At 40.1% G+C, this 23,647-nt stretch overlaps 1 protein-coding gene across 2 annotated transcripts in view; it reads left to right on the forward strand.

The window, feature by feature from the left end:
* LOC128617533 (disintegrin and metalloproteinase domain-containing protein 12-like) overlaps window positions 1–23,647 on the forward strand; it is a 128,081-nt gene that overhangs the window by 98,059 nt on the left and 6,375 nt on the right. For both annotated transcript variants that reach the window (XM_053640685.1, XM_053640687.1), the window contains 10 exons: window positions 3,762–3,939; window positions 6,444–6,533; window positions 6,748–6,943; window positions 7,813–7,921; window positions 9,832–10,030; window positions 11,019–11,096; window positions 14,701–14,809; window positions 15,925–16,060; window positions 16,414–16,546; window positions 18,758–19,027. In XM_053640685.1, the coding sequence (XP_053496660.1) occupies window positions 3,762–3,939; window positions 6,444–6,533; window positions 6,748–6,943; window positions 7,813–7,921; window positions 9,832–10,030; window positions 11,019–11,096; window positions 14,701–14,809; window positions 15,925–16,060; window positions 16,414–16,546; window positions 18,758–19,027 (1,498 nt within the window). The remainder of the gene's footprint in view (window positions 1–3,761; window positions 3,940–6,443; window positions 6,534–6,747; window positions 6,944–7,812; window positions 7,922–9,831; window positions 10,031–11,018; window positions 11,097–14,700; window positions 14,810–15,924; window positions 16,061–16,413; window positions 16,547–18,757; window positions 19,028–23,647) is intronic.

The following is a 23,647-nucleotide window of genomic DNA, read 5'->3' on the forward strand; positions in this document are numbered from 1 at the left end:
TTTATTTATTTATTTATTTTACCATTTACGGCCGAAATGTTTGATTGGCATCACTAATAAATATAGTTAACTCAGGTTAATTATATACAGTGCATGTCTAATGTTAGCTAAGTTGAACATACAGTGAGATACAATAGAGCAAGCACTTTTCTGTGGTGCCATAGCAGTAAACTCTGCTAATATAATATATTTGGAGTAATTGTCACTGGATAGCATGGCAGTGTAATATTGTGTAGAGGTTGAATCATTATATCCCACAGTCCTAACACTATTGAAGGGTTTTACATAGAACCTTAAAAGGCTTCTGCAGAGAGACAAAACAAAGAACCATTTAGTGTGTAAGAAGGAACCTTTTTTTCTAAGGGTGTTTCCACACATGTACTCATTTAACAGACCTGAGTGCATTTGCAGTGTGAGTTTGCAAAGCTGTTTTCTAACAACAAAAAAAAGGATCTGGAGTATCTCTGTGAGTGTTTGTCTTTCTGTGTGTGTGTGTGTGTGTGTGTGTGTGTGTGTGAGTGGGTGGGTGCACACGTGCACGTGCATGCTGACAGCATAGAAGGACCATGAAACATTTTTGTTTAAATCCATATTACACCCTGAAAGTTTACTTTCCTTTTAGAAGTGGTTCCAAATAGAACTTATTTAGGAACCTAGAACCCTTAACTATTCCGAGGACCCTCAAGGAACCGTTATTTGTAAGAGTGTACTGCGTGTAAAACAGTGTGCTTGCACATCTGAGGGATGTGTGTTCCCGAAAGATGAAATATTTACATGAGTATGTTTATATGCACAAAACAAATCTGATGACTGGAAAAAGTGAGATTTTGGCAAAAAGCAATCTGACAATGAAAAAAAAAAAAAAAAAAAAGACCTCCAGGTCTGCATGAGTCAGTCAATAATAATAATAAAAAAAGATCTTCCTAAATACATGACATATGCGGCTCTTTCATAATTATTGGGCAAACCACGAATAAATCAGTAAACAATTACTAAAGCATGATCTGACATAAATTTCAGACTTTATTAGTTTTTAGAGTCACTTTCCTGGTCTCTTTTGGAGTTTTGTACGATTGCAAATTGCATATAATGAAGTCTTTCTTCCAGCTCTCTTTTTAAAGAAGGACAGCATTATGTTTCTCTTTCTGGTTCTCAGTGACAGCTGGAGGTTATATTACTGTAGACGGGAGAGTAATATCTAATATCTGTCAATAGCTTGACAGTGAAACTATTATGGTTGAGCAATGCATTACCGTCCCCTCTGAAACTATTGGAACAGCAAGGCCAATTCATTTGTTTGTGCTGTACACCAAAGACATTTGAGTTTGAGATCAAAAGATGGAAATGAGATGAGAGTTTAGGATTTCAGCTTTTATTTCCTGGTATTTACATCTAGATGTGTTAAACATCATAAAACATAGAACCTTTTTTGTTTCAGACCCGCCCCCCAGACAGCTCTCTGATCTTCATGTAGGCTTATCCTTTTTAACAACAAATGCACAGGTCGTCAGAGGTGAAACTGAAGGCTAAAACCAAGAGTACATGTTCAAAGCTATTTATTTATTTACAAATATAACAAATTCATTTATTTATTTACAATATAACAAATCTAACAGGATACACCTGGGTAACAAGTAACACCTGTCAGTCACATGTTCCAATACTTTTGTTCGCCTAAAAATATTGGGTGTGTCTGATACAAAGTGTGCTATGTTATATGTTGCTTAACACATCTACATATAAATACCAGTAAGGAAATAAAAGCTGAAAGAAACTTCTCTCATATATATATATATATATATACTGTATATTCTGTTTACATGACCACATAATTAATCATTAATCAAAAAAGAGCATCAATAAATGGTAGAGCAAGTCTCACATTGAATACTTTCCCATTGACTTTACGAAGCTTTTATGATTTTATGAACGTTAAATCCATTCATTTATTTCTCTCCTGTCTTTGTTTTTGCGTTTTGTTGAAACAAGGACATCCTCTGTCTTTTTCCCTTTCTCTCTGTGTCTGTTTCTCTCTTCATCTCTCTCACAAACTTTTTGCAGTAAAACTGAACTATTGGCAGCACGAAATAGAAACATCTAACTCCTCTCTCTGTCTGTAACATAAGGCTGAGGGATGACTTGTGTGAGACAGAGTGTGTGTCGTCTTGTAAATACTTTTTATCTCAGAGTATCTCATGACTCAGCACCATCCTGACACCACGTCAGCTCTGCACGTTGATGAATTGATTAGTGAATAAGTCTGGCATTCATGAGGAGAGCTGAGGAGATGAGATCAGCAGACATGTCGTGAGAAATGATGTCCATTCATCTCACTCTACTCATCACTCCTTCACTTTACACTTGACACTTTGGCTTAAGATCTCTCTCTATCGTTCTCTTCCCCTGACTTCTACATCTTCTTGATCTCAATCTTTTACTGCTTAGTGTGCTTCAAACTTAGTGTTGTAAGTTTGGTTAAAACAGTTAAGGCATGTCCTTCTCTGTCTCTTGCTCTTTCTCTCTCTCTCTCTCTCTCTTTTCTGTCTCTCTCTCTGTCTCTTATGCTATGTTCGAGGTGAAGTTGCAACTTGTAATTCACCACCTACAACTGGTAAAAATCACCAAAAACACTTCCTCAGTTTGAAATTTCAACTTGTCAGCTTGGGGTAGTCGTCTAAACCAGTGGTTCTCAAACTGGGGGCTGTGGCCCCCAAAGTGGGGGGCCGCCAGATGGCATCAGGGGGGCCGCGTAGAAATCCTAGAACATTATTTTTTAAAAATTCATTTTACCTGTATGTCGGGATTATCAACCTTTGAACTATGATGTACACAAAAATGAGAAATATGAATAAATTAAATCAATTATACACAGCACACTAAGACACACACCAAACAGAGACATCCGTTGATATACTAACATACTGAGCCACACGCTGATAAAACCTAAGACTATTTAAAATAACTTTTAGATAGAGGACACGGTCTCTCAGCTGAGAAAGTTAATACAGAAGAAAAATTCAGTTGAGAAAATTTCAACTCTAGTGGGCCACAAAGGGATGCACCCTGCATAAGGGGGGGCCTCATGCTGAAAATGTTTGAGAACCACTGGGCTAAACTATCAGTTCCTTCCCCGTTTACAGAGTGATTTCAAATCAACATGGCTGCTCACACTGTGAAGAGTGTAGAGTATCCTTTTTAAATCCATTTATAGCAGTATTGGCTTTAGATCAGTTAATATACATCCATCCATCCATCCATCCATTTTCTATACTGCTTATCCCACAGGGTCGAGGGGAACCTGGAGCCTATCCCAGGGAGCATCGGTGACAGGGCGGGGTACACTCTGGACGGAGTGCCAATCCATTGCAGGGCACAATCACATATACACATTCACACACCCATTCATACACTACGGACACTTTGGACATGCCAATCAGCCTACCGTGCATGTCTTTGGACTGGGGGAGGAAACCGGAGTACCCGGAGGAAACCCCTGCATGGGGAGAACATGCAACTCTGCACACACAGGGCAGCTTGTAATTGTAAAAGTATGGTTAAAGTAGGTTTTTATGAGCTTTACGTGCTCTGATAGAGCAAACAAAAGACAAGCTTTCCATGTTTTTGGGTTGTTGTTTTTTTTACTTCACACATCAAACGTGCCGAGATTGGAAATGATGTTATTACAACTTGCAAATTACTATTTACAAGCTAGTACGAATGCAGGTAGACTTGCTTAGACTCCCCATCCCCTCTCTCTGCAGGTACCCCTTCCCCACTGTGTTCAGTTCATGCAGTAAGAAAGACCTGTTGGTGAGTTTGGATAAGGGAGTGGGTATGTGTCTCTTCAACATGCCTGAGGTGAAGGTGCTCTACGGAGGACAGAAGTGTGGCAATGGATACGTAGAAGAGGGGGAGGAGTGTGACTGTGGAGATCTCGAGGTATGTCAGTTTATGATAAACGTACTATATATCATGATGTTTTTGTTGTTTTCAAACTGGGGGCAGTTTCAGCATATTCATTATTAGGGAATTTGTTAAATAAAATTTTTTAAAAAGTGGTACATGTTAAAAAATGAGTAGGATTTATTAAACGTTCATGGTTGTGCATGGTCATCGTGCAGTGCGCCATCTTAACAAGTTAGCTGTATGGTCATTGCAAATATTATTAATAATACATTGTTAATAGGTTCATTGATCATTTATTAATAACTATTAATCACTATTAATGGAGAACGTTTCATAACAACCCTGCCAGTGCAGACCCAATGGAAAGGCTAACCTTGACCCAATGTCATGACTCGGTCTTTATGATTCTGGAGTAAAACTCTATCATAGTAGGAGGCATAATCTTTTATTAGAATGAAGCTATATTGTGTAAAAGTCATTTTTATGATTTTTTTTATGCGTCAAGTGTAATGACAGTTGTCATTAAGTATGTGATATGTGGTATGTAATCATATCATACACCTATCATGCCTGTCATATGCTGTCAATAAGCTGTCATTATACAAACAGTTGATGATCAGCAATATAACAGTGCTGTTTGTCATTTTCATGCTAGGTGTCATAATGTCTAAGTGGCCATGACAGATTAAGTCATACAATAACACAGAGTTATTTCACATATTGTATGACAGCTGTACCATAACACTGACCATACAATACATGTAATAAAAGATATGCCAATATCTTTTTTTTAAGACCACATGGAATCTGCACTGCTTTTCATCTGTCTATCCGTCTCTCATTGGAGAGATGTAAGGGTCTAATGAGGACACTGCATTTCTCTCTCTCTTGATCTCTCTCTCTCTCTCTCTCGCTCAAACACACACACACACACACACACACACACGCCCGCATACAAAATCATCTTAATTCAGTCGCCCAGTCCAAGCATTAACACACTAGCATTAGTCATGGCCCATTATGGTATATTATGACCCAAATCTGTGACAAGTAACATAAACACACTCTTCAGGCAGATGCTTTGGCCTGGACCATGCTGGGACAAATCCCCAGAAATCTGAGTCTCTCACACACACACACACACACACATACACACAGAGCACAGAGCCCAGGGAAGCACATTATGCATTAAAATCCCTCACACTTTAGTACAGTTAGTGACATAGCCCTGTAGGAATCTTATTGCTCTTCATGTCTGTTTATTGATCTTTAACCCAAAATGCAATGGCAGCTCAGAAGAGCAATAAAGATGCCTCAATCTTCTGTCTCCATCAGTGCTATGGCACAAGTTTATAGGCCAAGAGGGACACATCTGTAATACTAATGAGTTTCACTTCCACACACACACACAGACACACACACAGACACACACACAGTGTGATTTACAGAAAACAGAAAATCAGCCCACACTTTTAGAAAAATCAGTTCCATCTACACTCTCAGAAATACGAGGTAGTTTTCCTTGTCACTGGTGTGCATATGAATATATGGTGTATATCTTGTGTCTTTTACCTGGGAATGTAAAATGCATGTGGTGCACCTGTAATTCGCTTTTAGAGTAAAGTTTTAAAGGAAACTCATTGGTCCTTAAGGTCCATCTTCAATCATTTTAAAGGTAAACGATGTATACTAAAAGGTTCCAAAAGATGTCTCCTTGATAGTACCACTCCAGTGACAAGGAAAGGTACCGTTTGGTACCTTGGGTTCTGTAGGGTTGTTTAATTTGTCCGTCTGAAAGGAATCCTTTGAGGTTCTACATAAAACCATACAACAGAAGTGTTTCCTTTCAGAAGAGATTCTAAACAGAAACCATTTAGAAAGCTAGAACTGTAAGCCACCCAAATGACCCCTTTTTTTCTTTTTCTTTTGTCTTTTTATCTAATTTTTAGATGTGTGTTATGTGAATGTCTTTATAGTTACATTGTTTTGAGCCTCAAAGCTAGCCCCAGTTTGGATCAATATTGGGCTCGAACACAAAGTGTATGAGTCTCCGACTGTGATTGGTTATTTATGCTGTGGGCTCATACCATGTGCTCCAGTAAATGACACTTTAGGGGGAAACGGGGGATCCTAACATGTTCTTTGGATAGTTAAAGGTTCTTCATTAACATTAATGGGTTCTCTTTGGAATCTTGTTGGACGGTTAAATATAAAACCTTGAGTGCAATTTTTAAAAAATGATATATTTTTATTGATGGTGGACCTTGTATAATTCTATAAAACAAAGAATTTGAGTATAATGGAGTTGAGGATGCATCTTTGGACCAACTTTGGTCCTGGAGTACCCCCCTATTCTGTGCTGCGTATTTCCCTGCTCTAACACACCCACTTTCACTCAGGAAGGTCTGTTAATTAACAGATTATCTGAATCACATGATCACATGTGTTAAAGCAGGGAAAACACTAGAGTGTGCAGGACAGGGGGTTCTCAAACGTAAAGTTTATATATATATATATCTATTCTTCTGTCTCTGTAGGAATGTATGAACCCATGCTGTAACGCCAGTACATGCACTCTGAAGTTGAATGCAGTGTGTGCACATGGCCAGTGTTGTGAAGACTGTCAGGTAACACACACACACACACACACACACACGACAATGATTTATTACCTTTTTAAAAAGCATTGCTTTCGATGTCTTTTTTATTGATCTTTACTGCTTTATTGCTTACACATGTTCCATTTGAAAAGACAAATGGAGTCACCTTGAATCATGGTGGGTAATAATGATTGCTAACTATGTGTGTTTATGTGTGTGTGTGTGTGTGTGTGTGTTTTAGCTGAAGCCTGCAGGTACACTGTGCAGAGAGTCCACTAACTCATGTGATCTGCCGGAGTTTTGCACAGGTTCTGACCCTCACTGTCCCTCTAACGTTTACCTGCACGATGGTCACATGTGTCATGGTGTGGACGGACACTGCTACAATGGCATCTGCCAAACACATGAACAGCAGTGTATCACACTCTGGGGTCAAGGTGAGTCACAGCGCTGTATCGGATGATGATTGATGAATCTCTTCGGCATACATGAGCTCACAGATGACCGTGAGTGGCTAGTGTCGCTGTGATTGACAGTGGAGAGAGTGGTGTATGTCATCCTTCCCACCCTGACAGCACAGACAGTTTCGCCCTCTTGGACTCCCAGCCATTGATGTCTATGTCATCATCAGGATTTGAGCTTGTGAGCTCTGTTTATTTATTTATTTATTTTTTGTGCCATTCGGGGAAAGTCTTTTAAAAGGCATACTATATTCACATCACCAGGTGAAAGATACGTCTTAACTCCACTCCAACATCAAGAAAAAGAACTGATTGGTACCTTTCAGAGTGTAACACACTTCAGAATCAGACATCCCTTCTGTTTTCACTACATCAGATCATGTGAACACAGTTTTTATTACTAAAAACACTGAGGTAAATAGGTTTACTCACCAATGTCGTTTTCTTTACAGAAATTGCTTGAGCTTGAGGAACCGCCCTAGAAATAACTAGAGAAAAAATGTGTTATAACTACGAAAACGTATTACTGTCATCAACAAATCAGCAGAACATGATTAAGATGTTTTTTTGACAGTTCTAGTATTAATACCAAGAGGAGCATGGAGAGAATGAAGTCACCTCTTTAAATTTGATTGAACTTGAGTGAACCAGGTTGTCTGACCAACTTTATAGTCACATTGCAAAAATATGGTCGTAATTGCCAAAATAACTTTTCACAATAAACATTTCACACTCATGTCACATTTCTAACAAACAGAGAGTGAAGAGTATATAGAGTAATTGTAAGCTTATGGGTGCATGTGTGCTTCTCTTTTGTGTGTGTGTGTTTTGTTTTTTTGTTGTAGGTGCAAAGCCAGCTCCAGGCATCTGTTTCGAGAGGGTGAACTCAGCAGGAGACCCATATGGCAACTGTGGAAAAGACTCCAAGGGCTCATTCGCTAAATGTGAAGCACAGTGAGACATTTTTCTTTCTTCTTCTCCATTTATAATAAATAGAATAATGAAACAGAGAAGGGGAAAGAAGAGAAAAAAAAAAGAAGATGAGTGGAACATCATTTCATTTCTAGTGTTATGTTGTTTGATTTGGTTTCCCCACACAAAAGCCTATGGTTTCCTGTAGAGACGGCATGTACTGTATGACAGGGACAAAAAAAACAAAAAGAAGCAGAAGAGGAACCACTGCAATTTACATAAACAGGAAGCGCATTGTTGAACATTTTGCTCTATTAGGAAGCAGGCAGGTACTTAAAGTACTTCACTGAACACGGATCACTTCCTGATGGATTTAATTGCCTGATTGCCCAAATTACTGAAGTGGACACTGATAGAGAGAAGAGGGAGGAGGGAGACAGAAAAAAGAGAGCTGATTACTCATTCACCAAACACACGTTCCTCCCTGCTCTCTCTCTATCTCTCGCGCTCTGTCTCTCTCTCTTCTCCGTGCTTGACCTCTCATCAGGACATGCCTTAAAATGCATATGTAATTGTGACACCCTGGTGGGCATGAAATGGATCATGATTCAGGCATCAGAGAGAACAAGGTTACATTTATTTTTTAAATCCCCCTGTGTTTCAGCATAGCAAATTGTCAACTTAAAGAACATGAAATAAAGTACAACTTCACATTCTCAGATAGACAGAGAGAGAGAGAGAGAGAGAGAGAGAGAGAGAGAGAGAGAGAGAGAGAGGCTTATCAGGACGCTGCCTGCTTGACGGCACCGGCTCTCAGTCCTTACCATGTAGCCACTCATTGCAAAACACACAGACTATAAATAGATCACTGTTTATCACACACAGGTGTACACACTCATTCAATTACCCATGTCTTCTCCAAGACTCCTTCTACCATTCACAACTGCCACAGTAATACATGTGGTGGTCTGGAAAACCTGTCAAATGTCTCTGTGGCTGAAGTCTAACAAAAAGACAAAAAAGGAAAATCACAGCTCAAAACTGTCGCACCGGAAAAGTGTTCTCCACAACCGTCCATGGCTGAGAGGTAAGGGAGCAAACGTCCTTGCTGTATGGGTGGGAGGAATGGCATATAATGGCCCTGTCAATCACAGTGAGTAGCCAGTTAGCTCATGTATGAGGAAGAAGGTGGATAGTTCTTTCCTCCGTGTGTGTTACAGTTTGAAAAGATGTGGAGGATGCCATGGAGGAAGCATGCAATAGTCTTCGTCCTTCCTGGTTGTTAGCTGTCGTATGATAGGGGAGAGCTGGCAGGTGGGTGGGACTTGGCAGGTGACCAAACTGGGAAGAGACAAGAGAGGGTAAATAAAATGAAAATCTATATTAGTTATTGAAAACACTACCATGTCTGACTTAATATCTCTATCCCTGGAGCTCTGATGAGTTGCCTTCAGCTAAATATAATTTCCATGAATGCATATGATTGAGGGAGGCACAGTGGCTTAGTGGTTAGCACCATCGGGGTTGGGGGTTCGATTCGTGCCTCCGCCCTGCATGACGCTTGCATGTTCTCCCCGTGCTTGACGGCTTCCCTTCAGGTACTTCGGTTTCCTTTCAAAGTACAAAGACATGCGTTGTAGGCTGATTAGTATCTCTGAAGTGTGTGAATGGGTGTATGATTGTCCAGGGTGTCCCCCACCTTGTGCCCCAAGTCCCCTGGGATAGGCTCCAGGCTCCCGTGACCCTGTGTAGGATAAGCGGTACAGAAAATGGATGGATAGCTGGCATATGACTGATTAAACTACAATGGAGAATCTGCTATACATGCCATGCTGGTTCATGTTTGGAAATCTAGAGTTGCTAACTATGGCCAGTTTTGATAATAATATTCATATGGTATAAAATCATAAAATGTTTTTGTCTTTTTCACTTTTTTCCTAATATTTATGCAGAGATGCTAAATGTGGGAAGATCCAGTGCCAGGGCGGGGCGAATCGGCCAGTAATCGGAACTAATGCAGTTTCCATAGAGACCAACATCCCGCTGCCGGAAGGTGGGCGTATCCTGTGCCGGGGGACACACGTGTATCTGGGTGATGACATGCCTGACCCAGGGCTGGTACTGACTGGAACCAAGTGCGGCAACAACATGGTGAGAGCAATGTGTGTTTTTCAGCAATCAAGGACGTTTACAAATTTAAAAATGTGCCTATACCAAAACAGTAATGGATAATCATTTGTTTTGTGGAAGGAAAAATTGTGGTCCTCAAACCAACCCCCCCACCCCGAGTATGTGTGGTGATCAAAATAGCCAAATGGTCTAGAATAGCTCTTATCCAGATCCCAATCTTTGAAGAATAGCAGTCTTGAACAGTGGGTACCTGGTAGAGGTGTGGAGGTTTGTTGGGGCTTGAAGAAGGTAAAATGTGAACCATGTCGGGTTTCCTAAGGACCGATTTGGGAAACACTGAACTGACCTTCATGGTGTGTGTGTGTGTGTGTGTGTTTATGAATTTGGTCTGTATCCATTTTGTAGGGTTTATAGTCCCATATGTCAGTGTGTGTCTGATTCTGTAATGAGATAGTATGCAGTCTTGGATTTATATGAGCGTGTGTGTGTGTGTGTGTGTGTGTGGAACACAGTGAAATGTTAATAAGGGAAAGAAAGGCCTCATCATCCCCAGCAGTGAGCAGGAAGAACGGAAATCCTGACATCACGCTGTTACTCGGACATGGTTTTACAGATGTGTGTGTCTGACCAATTGCCTCTGGTGCTGTCTATCACTTATCCCCTCGTGTGAGACAACACAGTTAATTACAATAAACATGTCAGGCTTTTCAGCATCCAACTCTCCTTCTTACTCAGCTGGTTATTCCACCATCTCTGATTACTCAGCTTTTGGATGAATATGTAATTGAGTCTCATTCCTAAATCTCATTATAGTTGGGTGGAGTGTTTGTGGGCTGGTTATATGAATACAGGACATAGCTGTAATTGGGCTTTGGAGGACTAGTCTCTACAGAACCTGGGTCTTGTTCTGTTTTAGTGGAAAACTTGGAAGTAGAAGTCTTTTAAATGCCTAACTCTCTCTCTCTCTCTCTCTCTCTCTCTCTCTCTCTCTCTCTCTCTCTTCCTGTAGATGTGTCTGAATCGGCAGTGTCAAAACATCAGCGTGTTTGGCGTCCATGAGTGTGCGGCTAAGTGCAGCGGACGTGGGGTTAGACACTTTTATTTCTTTTCCATGAACAAGCAAATTTTCCTTACCAGCATGTTGTCATCTAGAAAAAAAAAACCCTCAGCCAACCATTACTCTGAATGCTCTGGTGTTCGGTCTGCTTTCATACACATGAGTCAGCTTCTCAATGGGACAGGGAGCTACTAATTTACCCCTGAACATATCATTTTGAACCATTAAAAGTTTATGCAGAATGATAAATGGTTTAGTGTTTATGTATTATTTGGTTTAGAAACATATTTGCACTTGACCTTGAGAGTATGTATGAATTGGAAATGGCTTCCATGTTCTTCTGCCCTTCCAAAGATCCTAATAAGACAAACATTAAGTTTTTGTTCAGCTCTATTTCTCGACACACGCTGTGGTTAGGTTTGCAAAAACGTTTTAAAAATGAAACAGATATTTACACCTTGATATGCCACGTGTATTAAAATAAGAGATGCATTAGGATATGTGTGGCTGAGATTTTTAGCTACATTATTAATAACGTCCTGGCTTCTGAAAGCTGCATGACAGTGTTGCTGGCAGAGATGTAAAAAAAATGGCTGTGAAATTTTAATAGTTTTGAGGGTCGTTTATTCAGTGTATTGATGCTGAGAGAATTCTGCTCAGTTCTTTCCCTGTTTTTTTTTCTCTCTCAGTAATTTTGTACAGTATCCACCACCTCCTTCTCACTATATAGCTTTCTGTGTCATCTCCTCCTTCTTTCATCCTCAACCTGTAGTCTATATATGTGATTTACCTTTAAAATGCAACAATACCTTGCTATCAATCACCCAGGCTCAGTCACTTAACCATAATAGCTTTACTTAGCCGATCTTAATGAGCAATTCATCATATTCTGACAGCAAGCCAGTCATCCTTGTGGCCGCTGTGTTGAAACGCATGTGCGCGCTTTGTTTGGGGGAAAAATACACACTGTGCTTCGTTTGTCAGATTTTGATGATTTCTGAGAATGACAGAAGCACTGATGCAGGATTTCTTCCTTTTTTTTTTCCCCCCAAAGTGAGAAATAAGGCTGGCCTTAGGGGTGTGAAATTGAAAATGTTATGCTTATTCTTCTCAAACAAATACGGAAAATTGAATTAGAATTTTTCAATCCATCACAAGTCAACTGCGTGTCTCCAAATCTGTTTGTGTATCTGTCTGTCGTAATGTGGAATCGGTTTCGTGAAATGAAAATACACTGAAAGCACAGAAGTTATGTCACGCGTAAAGGACACCACATATACACGCTCAGTGTGTATGCAGCAAAGTCCTTAATTAATTGGACAGTGATATTGCTTGTTGATTGGATCTGTATAGTTTAGCTCTTATCAACAATATGTGCAGGAATGATCATACCATGGACATACCAAATGTCATATGTGTATATATATGAGAGAGAGAGAGAGAGAGAGAGAGATGGGTGTAAGTATTCAGTATGAACAAGGGATGAAGAAACTGAGAGGTTCCTTACAGCATTTTACACATCCCTAAATCTGATGCAGATCTGTTCTGTACCGTGGAGCAGCACATCTGATCTCAATCACCTCTCTGGCGAAATGTTTAATAATCTGCACCATATGGATACAATGTGTGATACTTTGGAGTTACAGAATGGAGGAAATGTGGCATTGGACCTGTATGAAGCCTATTGTAGCTGTTTGGAAGGCTTTGTTAACATGACGAAGGACAAGTGGTAATTAGATGTGTCGTCCTGCACTTCCACTACACCAGATATAATCTCATTGACTGCATTTACACCTGGTCATTTTATGTATCCTGGGTATCAGGATTATAACCACATAGGGATTATGCAAATAAAAAAGGCAAGTGTAAATGCGCCAAGATGCATTTAAAAAAAAAAAAATATCGGTACAAGTGCTCAAATTTGGGGGGATTATGTCCCGACAAGAGACATGATTCTTGACATCCTCCTATGAGTTTAAGGAAATGTGCTGTAAAATGACAGGTTTTAATACGCCATATACTTTGCAAAGAACAGCTGGAAATGAGGTTAACATGTTTTACAGTACAGATGTGAAATGAGCAGTGTGGCATCAGCGTGGCTGACACCAGGCTTGGAGCAACTGTAGAGTCGAATTGTAGAGCGTTTCTATAGTAACAACACTAATATTATCTAGTTCTTCAAAAATGTCATGATTACACTCTTATATTTGCGCCTGGCAGACTTTTAAATGGCAAAGGGTTATTAAAGATCAAAGCAATGCACTTCAGAAATTTCAGCCATGACATATGTACTGTACAAACCTGCACTATTTGTGACATCTGTTATTTTTCTCTGTCTTGACTGGTCTTTTTAAATTGTTATAATCCTGTGGTGTTTTACTGTCAGTGTGTGAAGTAAAAACACGGTGCTTAGCAATTGTGTTTGTTATATAAAGGATGTTTCAACAATCGGCTAAGGTCAGTCTTATTGTGTTCATTTGCAGTGAAAAATGGCTAGATAACTTGGATAATGTTTCTTTATCGACATACACTGATCAGCCGTAGCATTAAAACCACTGACAGGTGAAGTGAATAATACTGATTATTTCGTTACTATGGTACCTGTCAAGGGGTGGGATATTTGAGGCAGCAAGTGAACAGTAAGTTCTCAAAGTTGATGTGTTGGAAGCAGGAAAAATGGGCAAGAGTTGGTATATGAGTGACTATGTGACTATGAGGGCCAAATTGTGATGGATAGACAACTGGGTCAGAGCATCTCCAAAACGTCAGGTCTTGTGGGGTGTTCCTGGTATGCAGTGGTTAGTACCTATCAAAGTGGTCCAAGGAATATGCTCTGAGCAATGTTCTGCTGGGAAACCTTGGGTCCTGGCATTCATGTGGATGTTCCTTTGACACGTACCGCCTATCTAAACATTGTTGCAGGCCAAGTATCCCTAATGGCAGTGGCCTCTTTTAGCAAGATAATACACCCTGCCACACTGCAAAAATTGTTCAAAGAGTTCAAGGGGTTGACTTGGCCTCCAAATTCCCCAGATCTCAATCTGATCAAGCACCTGTGGGATGTACTGGACAGACAAGTCCGATCCATGGAGGCTTCACCTCAACTTAAAGGATCTGCATCAGTGGTCTTATGGAGGCCATGCCTTGACGAGTCAGAGCTGTTTTGGTGGCTTACACAAAGGGGACCTACACAATATTAGGCAGGTGGTTTTAATCTTATGGCTGATTGGTGTATGCCCAATGGGTTCCTACTGTACTATTTAGAGCAATGTGTTTTTACCACTTACCCATTTAAGCCATTATTACTCAATTACACCTTTTCAGCAAGGCTTCTTGGCTTTGCATGTGTAAGGGTAAGTGTATAGCTCTGCACTGACTGCATTGTAATCTTTGGCTGTAAGGGACAAGACAGATCTCGCCATTTTATTCATAACATTAATGCCCTGATTTTAAAAAAACAAACAAACAGTGACACTAGACTCTTTGAGCGTTTTTAGGAATACTTTCCTTATTTCTATACCAAACCAATCCATGTCAGCTCCACAGTAAACCTCTAACAGACCCACTGACCCAGTCTTCACATTGCATGTGTGTGTGTGTGTGTGTGTGTGTGTGTGTTGTCTTACCTGTACAGGTGTGTAATAATAAAAAGAATTGTCACTGTGAAGCACACTGGGCTCCCCCTTTCTGTGATAAAGCTGGATTTGGAGGCAGCGTGGATAGTGGACCAGTGAGACAAGCAGGTATAACTCTGTGTGTGTGTGTGTGTGTGTGTGTGTGTGTGTTATAGAAACACAAACACTCTAGTCAAGCTACCTCTCCAATATCGCACACACTGACAATGATTTTGTGATTTCTGCAGAGATTTATATTCCTATAATTGCAGTTGAAGTAAATAATATACTGGGACCTGTCATTCCTTCTACAGTACCGTGTACGTTTGTACACTCTAGAAGAGCATATTGTCGAAAAAAAAAAAAAACGACCTAATGTAACTAGCTAATGTTTTCAAAGAAAACCAATGCTTCTATTAATATTAATAACACTACAGATAACTATTCAGCTAGAGTACCTGTATGGCACCCAGTGATAAATGTCCCGTTAGTGCCGATCCAGTGCTGGACTACAACACCCATAAACAATTGCACATCACATGCTCACCGTGCTCACCATGTCACATGACCACGAGCACCTGAGTCACGTTTTTGTCTAATTTTTATCACAGGTATTTACAATAAGTCACGTATCATATAGCACTCCTTGTCACCTTTATTCACATCATGCTGATGGTGTTGTCTAGCCTCACTGTTTCATAGTCTTGGTGTTTCATTTATCTTACTGTACATAAATGGTTTTTTTTTTTGCAACTGCATCCATCTCCAACTACCATTCCTGACAATAAAATGACCTCATTTGTTATCTAGATGCTAAAAAAACAACAACTATCAATTACTGTATATCTGTGGTATGTACGTTTGCATACATATAGTACTATACAACAAAGAAATGCTGTAAAGCAAATATGCCTTCAAAAATAATACAATCACATGTTTCTGTATAAGGAAATTATTAGAAAGAGCAGTAAACAGTAATAAACGAAACATAGTTGATATTTTGTCTGACTACCCTTTGCTTTAAATTAAAAATAGTAGTCTCTGGTGCAATTTTATAAGAATATTAACCGATAAGTTGTTCCGAAACTCTGACTGTTCCACTTTCTTCTTTTTATTGTATGAAAATACTGTACCCATTATGTTTTTGTTTGAAAAGTGTTCGGTTATGTAATGTTGTGGTTATGTATTGTAATGGGCTAAGTGTGTGTGTGTTTTCTCATTAGTTGTGTGTTCCCTGTATATAGATGGGGAGAGTATAAAAGTGGGCATCGTGGTAGCATTCCTGTGTTTGCTCTGCGTGGCCATGATCGTCTGCGTTAAGAGGAAGACTCTGGTCGGCCTTTTCATCAATAACAAGAAAAACAACATTGAGAAGCTAAGGTAAAAAAAAAAAAAATCATGTTTTTCACGCGTGTATAAAAATGAATACACTTTAGATTGCATTGCATTTATTGATCAAACCTAACTGATGAAATCTGAATCAATGCAAATAAATGAATGAATAATGAGGCATTTCTGTTAAACAGTATTTTAGTTTATTATAACATAATGGTTTATATATGTACCTAATGGGCTTACCTCATTATCAGTTCCGCTGTCTGAATTACAGTAAGAGTAGAAAGATAAAAATCTAGCATGACTGCTATTCAGGAAATCACCGTGTCTGTGTAGAAAAACTTTATTTAATAATGAATAATTATTAATAAAATATTGTTTTCTGTATGCTGTTTCAGGTCAGTGGGACCAAGCAGGCTGATCAGTCAAGGACACACCCTCTCAGCCCCCGAGACACAAGCACAGTCCTCATGCAGAGCATCATCTCATTGTCAAGCTCCAGCCATACCACAAAGTAGCAGCATATATAAGGTGTGTGTGTGTGTGTGTGTGTGTGTGTGTGTGTGTGTGTGTGTGTGTGTGTGTTAGGGTAGTCATAATGTATTTCACTGTTTGAGTACTATTCAAAGTTGATCAAAATAGACATTTCTTTTTTTAAAATTGCTGTATGTGAGCACGTAGCTTTCTGGTTATTTTTTACGTCTAATGGTCAAAAATGGGAACTGCAACAAGCGCTATTGGGGGTCCATTGGGGCAGGAATCACTGTACCACATGCTTGCTTTTCAGTGGAGGAGGTGCAGTGGACAAGACAGTTAATGAGTTGACGGTTGCCAGATTGAGCCAATTTAAAAATGCTCTGTGGTCAGCAAGATCTTGTTTAATAGGAATTAAATCTAAGAAATTAAAGCGTAAGTGCAGAGAGTGTGTTTGTGATGCACAGAACCATTTGTACGGTAGGATATAATGCAGAGATTGGGAGAGGGAAAGGGGGATTATGAAGAGGATAATGTCTTTAGATCAGAAAGTTCACCACATGCGGAGAAAGGCTGAGAAAAAGAAGTCCTCCTTAAACAATGACAATTTGGCATTATTGGACTGGTATCTTTCGTTTGACTTTTGAAGTTGTAGTTTGGCTTGATATTTTGCTGAAACCTTTACAGTGTGGTTAATGATATTACCCCGAACGCAGCTCAACAAAGGTACGAGCTGCTAGACTGTATGCTGAAAGATTTTAAGTTGTTGACTCTCAACGGCCTATTATTGAGAGTAGCCTATAGCATTCTTCAAGTATGATTAGCCCCTCGACTTAATTTTGTGTGACGTTGTCATTATTAGGGGACAGGGAGGCTTAGTGGTTAGCACATTTGCCTCTCACCTCAAGGGTTGGCGGTTTGAATCCCGCCTCCGTCCTGTGTGCGTGGAGTTTGCATGTTCTCCCCGTGCTTCGGGGGTTTCCTCCAGGTACTCCGGTTTCCTCCCCCTGTCCAAAGACATGTGTTGTAGGCTGATTGGCATCTCTAAATTATCCGTAGTGTGTGAATGGGTGTGTGAATGTGTGTAGGATTGTGCCCTGCGATAGGTTGGCACCCCGTCCAGGGTGTCCACCACCCTGTGCCCCAAGTTCCCTGGGGTAGGCTCCAGGCTCCAAGTGGTACGGAAAATGGATGGATGGATGGATGTTGTTATTAATGTTCTGCGTCACTAAAATCTTTGGTCACAAGCTGCTGCTGGTAGCACTATCTCTGAATCTTGGTTTGTGTGTGAGTTTATGCATTTGTTTACATTTCTGAGTTTCAGTCTCCTATCTGAGGGCTGACATAGTCAAGCTCAACATGAGTACACACACAGACACAGACACAGAGCCAAATATCCCTCTCTTATACTCCTTGTCTCTTTTGAATGTCAATTACAGTTGTCAATAGTGCACTGTTGCCTTCAGACAATATTCTGCATAAAAGCCAGACAGTGGACAAACAATGTCAAAAAGCTGTCCGGATTCATTTTGATCATGTCTTGTGTGCCAAGCCTTTGATACATGGCATAACACACACACACACACACACACACACACACACACACACACAAAATTTGTTTGAGTGAGTCCAGGCTTGTTATAAATAATGATGGATCTGCATCAGTGCTCTTCTGGGAACTTTGTGTGTGTGTGTGTGTGTGTGTGTGTGTGTAGGTCAATGGGAAAAGCAGGTAAACCCGGGGTACAAACAACAGAAAATGTTTTTAAATGAACTCCTGCAGCTGTGCTCTGTATTATAGCTTCAGTAGCAGCCCTGGCTGCTGTTCAACTTGTTAAAATAATTAAGTGGAGATGTGTTTTGTGTGTATGTGTGTCTGTATGTGTGTCAGTTGGTCTATGTGCAGCTGGTTCTGATTGTGTGTGTGTGTGTGTGTGTGTGTGTGTGTGTGTTGGTAAGAACAGAGAGGATGTAGGTCTGTTTGATGTCAGCCAAGCGCATATGAGGTTCTATTTCAGACAGACTTCACACAATATGCATACACTCAGACACACACATATGCACACTTTTCATCTTTTCATCTGTGTGTGTGTGTGTGTGTGTGTGTGTGTGTATGGTGAGTATGTTTGCATGTTCTAAATCTAAATTTAGTTTAAAACATAAATGATGTTTATAATAAATGTATTAATATACCCCCTTTCTCTCTCTCTCTCTCTCTCTCTCTCTCTCTCTCTCACTCTCTCACTCTCTCACTCTCTCTCTCCTCAGCCCCAGTGTTCTCGCCCGATGTTGAACTCTGTTGTTGGATCTCACACTCTCCGTGCTCTGCCCCAGTGTCCTCCCCTCCACCTGAGCCCACTGTTACCATTGCCCTTTGCCCCACCCACCCAACGTGCACCTCCACCACCCCTGCCACACACACCATCACCCTGCCACAGAGATCCTCCAGCACTGCACACACACTCCAACCTCCACACTCCAGCACGCGGAGCCTCCCTCCTCACCTTAAGCTGCCAGAACACCTGTAGGATGGCCATGGTGAGTGCACAAAATACACTTTATTTAATAAAATAAATAAATAAAATAAAAACACTAAATGATTGATCAGGTTAAAGGTGTGGTCAGTGAATTTGGAGTCAGAACATCAATGATTTTGTGATATTTGGTGAATAGTTCCTCACATTCCAGCAATAAAATATCTGCTAAGAGGAGAAACTCTGGTCTCTTAAATAAATCATGTGGACCATCCAACATCCAACCAATCAGGAATAGGCAGCATTTCTAGATCCCTGTCAGTCATGTTGTCTTTCAATTCAGAAAGCTCATCCTTTTACCAGTCCCTCCAGGATTTGGTGATTTTTCCGATCACAGGAATGAATGCAAAATCAAGCAAACTCTGAAATATTCGGAGGAGCTTGCAGTTTTTCTACATTACTGCAGATTTTCCGCAGATTTGGGCCAAGATGCGTCATGTGATGTCATCAAACATGAGTTCAGCCAAAGCCCTCTTCAGTTCACGTGCATCAAACATGAGTACGGCTAAAAGGTCTCATTTACCGACAAACATCGCTGTGAAAGAGCGTGTAAAACAATTTCGTGCAATTGCGATTTCACAAATTCGAGCAGTTTTCCACAAAAAAGCACAAAAACCTCTGCAAATTGCATGGCTAATTTTGAGAGAGGAAAAAGATGCAGAAAATCAAGCATTTTTGGCCGGCAACAATCACAAAAAAACCCTCAGTGAAATCCTGTAAAGACCGATTGTACTTTGTACTTTGGGGGTGTGACTTTTATTGGGAACACTTCAAGGAGGGCGTGTTGTTTGCAGTCTGCAACCTCAGATACCTGTTTTTAGCTGATGGGAGTGGAACTCGATTTGGTCTTCTGCTGTAGTAGGTTTGACGTTGTGTGCGTTCTGACATGCTTTTCTGTTCAACATCGTTGTAAAGAGTGGTTATTTGAGTTACTGTAGCCATAGTCTGGCCATTCACCTCTGATCTCTCTCATCCCCAAAGTGTTTTTCCACCATTTCGTGTAAACTCTTGAGATTGGAATTAGGGCAGTGGTGCCTTAAGGATTATGGCTCTGGGTCACTGATCAGAAGGTCGGGGGTTCAAGCCTTAGCACCAAGCTGCCAGTGTTGGGCCCTTGAGTAAGGCTCTTAACCCTATGTGCCATATCATGGCTGACCCTGCGCTCTGACCTCAATTTCCTACCAAGCTGGGACTTATGAAAACATTCTTGAATTTCCCCTACGGGGGATCAATAAAGATAAGTCTTGTCATATTGTTGTGTCAAAATCTCTGGAGCTCAGAAGTTTCTGAAATAATCAATGTTAAATTCAGTTAAATACTGTTAAAGTCACTGAAATCACATTTCCCCCCCATGCTGATGTTTGATATGAACTGAAGCTCTTGACCTATATCTGCATGATTTTATGTATTACACTGATGCCACATGATTGGCTGATTGAATAATTGCATGAATGAGCAGATGCAGAGTGTACACCAGAGAGTGTATTTCAAGTGACAGTCATCTTGTTATGTCCAATGCATTGTGTGTGCTCTTTTGCAGTAGATGCATGCTTTTTCACACTTGCAGTTGCAGCTCTGTGATAGACTAAAGCTCAGTGTGATCGTGTTGTCTTTCCTGTGATGTGAATGGAACAGCTTCATCAGACCTATGGGCTTTATAAAGAAGTGTGTGCGTGTGTTGTCTGAGTCTGAGCCAGTCCGAGTCCAGTAAAAACACTCCCTGAACAGCGGGGTCAGTCGGTCAGGAGGAAACCTTGGTATGTCACGTGACAATCCAGGGGAAAAACTGTGAAAGGCTGTTAATAGAAATGTCGGTGGTGTGAGCAAACAATCAGAAGCTGGTGCTGGAAGGAAAACAGCACTACTGTAAGGTATCTCCCAAATACGACTTGTTAAAGGCGAAAAAGTATCAACTAGATATTTTCTTTTAATCATGCAGGGTTTTGAGAATGCTCTCTTTAAGCAGGGTAGGAGCAAAAATGAGACAGTGGACGAAAAGATGTTGTCCTCAATATTTGCAAAAGATTATGTAAAGTTGTTTTGTAAATCAGTGCTGATAAGTTTTTTTGTTGTTGTTTTATGCAAGTAGTTACTGAGAATGAATGAGTGAATGAATGAATGAATGAATGACTTAATTAATTAATTATATATCCAAAGAACTTCAGCTGATCCGTCAATTATTCCTGATGCATTAGGACAAAATCCTAGACAAACCCTGACAGACCTGGTAGGCGCTTTCGGTGGTGGACAGGGGTCAGCATGAGGACTCTGTCCGAACTGTGGCTACATAGTCACTCCACTGTCACGAGATAATCAATGTTATTCACGTCACCTGTCAGTGGGTTTAATGTTATGGCTGATCAGTGTAAATGGATAAAAAGTATGACATGTCATTGTTTGATAATTAAAAATTGTAATCTTTGACAAGTTGATGTGGTATAAGAGAAACATAACACTTAAAGACCTGTGCTGTTATTGTAAAATCTTAACTTTGGGGTGGTAACCTTAACTCTACTTCTCACCAGGCTGCAACACACCAGACTGTCATTGATTGTTTTCTTATTTTCTTTAAGCAGCACCATATATATATATATATATAATATATGTGTGTGTGTGTGTGTGTGTGTGTGTATGTGTGTGTGTGTGTGTGTGTGTGTGTGTGTATAGTGCTGTGAAAAAGTATTTGCCACATCCTGGTTTCTTCTGTTTTTCTGTACAACCCCATTTCCAACAAAGTTGGGACGCTGTGTAAAATGTAAATAAATGTAAATAAAAACAGAATGCAATGATTTGCAAATCTCATAAACCCATATGTTATTCACAATAGAACATAGAAAACATATGAAATGTTTAAACTGAGGAAATGTACCATTTTAAGGAATTTTTTTATTTGATGGCCACATCATGTCTCAAAAAAGTTGGCACAGGGTCAACAAATGGCTGGACAATTTCAAATTTGATACAAAAATTAAAACAAAATCTAAGATAAAACAAAGGTAACCTGAGGAAACAGAAAATACAGTTTTTAAATGATGATGTTATTTATTGACACAAAAATTATCCAATACAAACTGAGCCTTTGTGAAAATGTATTTGCTCCATAGTTACTAATTTTCCAAATCTATGAAACTGCATTCATAATGGGGTTCAGCTGGACTAGACGCAACCAGGCCTGATTACTACAAACCCTGTTCAATCACATCAACACTTTAAATAGAACTTTTTCAACAGCATGAAGTTGGTTAAAAGGTCTTACCCAGTAACACACTGTGACAAAGATGAAAGAAATTCCAGTAATAACGAGGAAGAAGGTGATTGAAATACATCAGTCTGGGAAGGATGGGAAGGGTTACAAAGCTATTTCAAAGGCTCTGGGACGCCAAAGAACTACAGTGAGAGCCATTATCTCCAAATGGAAAAACTCGGCACAGTAGTGAACCTTTCCAGATAGTGGCAGACCTTCCAAAATTCCTCCAAGAGCATAGCAACGACTCATCCAGGAAGTCACAAAAAAGCCAAGGACAACATCAAAGGACCTACAGGCCTCTCTTGCATCAATAAAGGTCACTGTTCTTGACTCCACTATCAGAAAGACGCTGGGCAAAAATGGCATCCATGGAAGAGTGACGAGGTGAAAACCACTGCTAACCCAGAAGAACATTGAGGCTAGTCTGAATTTTGCCAAAACACACCTTGATGATCCTCAAACTTTTTGAGAGAATGTTCTGTGGACTGATGAGTTGGATGTGGAACTGTTTGGAAGACAGGCGTCCCGTTACATCTGGCGTAAACCAAACACAGATCGCCACAAAAAGAACATCATACCTACGGTCAAGCATGGTGGTGGAAGTGTGATGGTGTGGGGATGCTTTGCTGCTTCAGGGCCTGCGCAACTTGCAATAATTGAGGGAAACATGAATGCTGCTCTCTACCAGAAAATCCTAAAGGAGAATTCCACCACACTGCTGTGAAAGATTGATTTCCAGTTATTAGAAGTGTTTAGTTGTATTATTGCTGCTAAAGGTGGCACAACCAGATTTTAACTTTAAGGGACAATTAATTTTTCACATGGGTGATAGGTGTTGGATACTTATTATTTTTTTGAATAAATAAATAAATAACAACTGTATTGTATTAATAGCTGTGTGTGTGTGTGTGTGTGTGTGTGTGTTTTGTATTGGATATTGTTGTAAGTGTTGTATTGAATTTGCAGTGGAGAAAGCCACAAATGGACAGCTGTGCCCCTTTGAGTCAAAATTACCCTGATCTAAAACACACTTCCTGGATGTTTGTGCCATCACTGAGAAGCACTTTGATATGTTAATAAGACAAAGGGTCTGATGTATAAGATTCATCATCATAAAAGTGATGATAATGGATTCTCTCTATGTGTCTAAACATTCTCATCCATTAGGACCTAACAGGTAAGAACTGACTGTAGCTTTCTACTCTTACATCAGCAGCATGATGGATCACATCCATTTGTCTTATCAGTGCCCCAGAGATCTCTTTAAATGATTGAGTTCATCATCAGGCCCAGTACTGGAAATTGCTCATTATCGTTTTCCCATGTGAAGATGCCCCCTTTCACCTCACTGCACTCAGTTCGAGAGGTTGCTGTGGG

Source organism: Ictalurus furcatus, chromosome 13 (assembly GCF_023375685.1).
Source record: "Ictalurus furcatus strain D&B chromosome 13, Billie_1.0, whole genome shotgun sequence".
Lineage (NCBI taxonomy): Eukaryota > Metazoa > Chordata > Actinopteri > Siluriformes > Ictaluridae > Ictalurus > Ictalurus furcatus.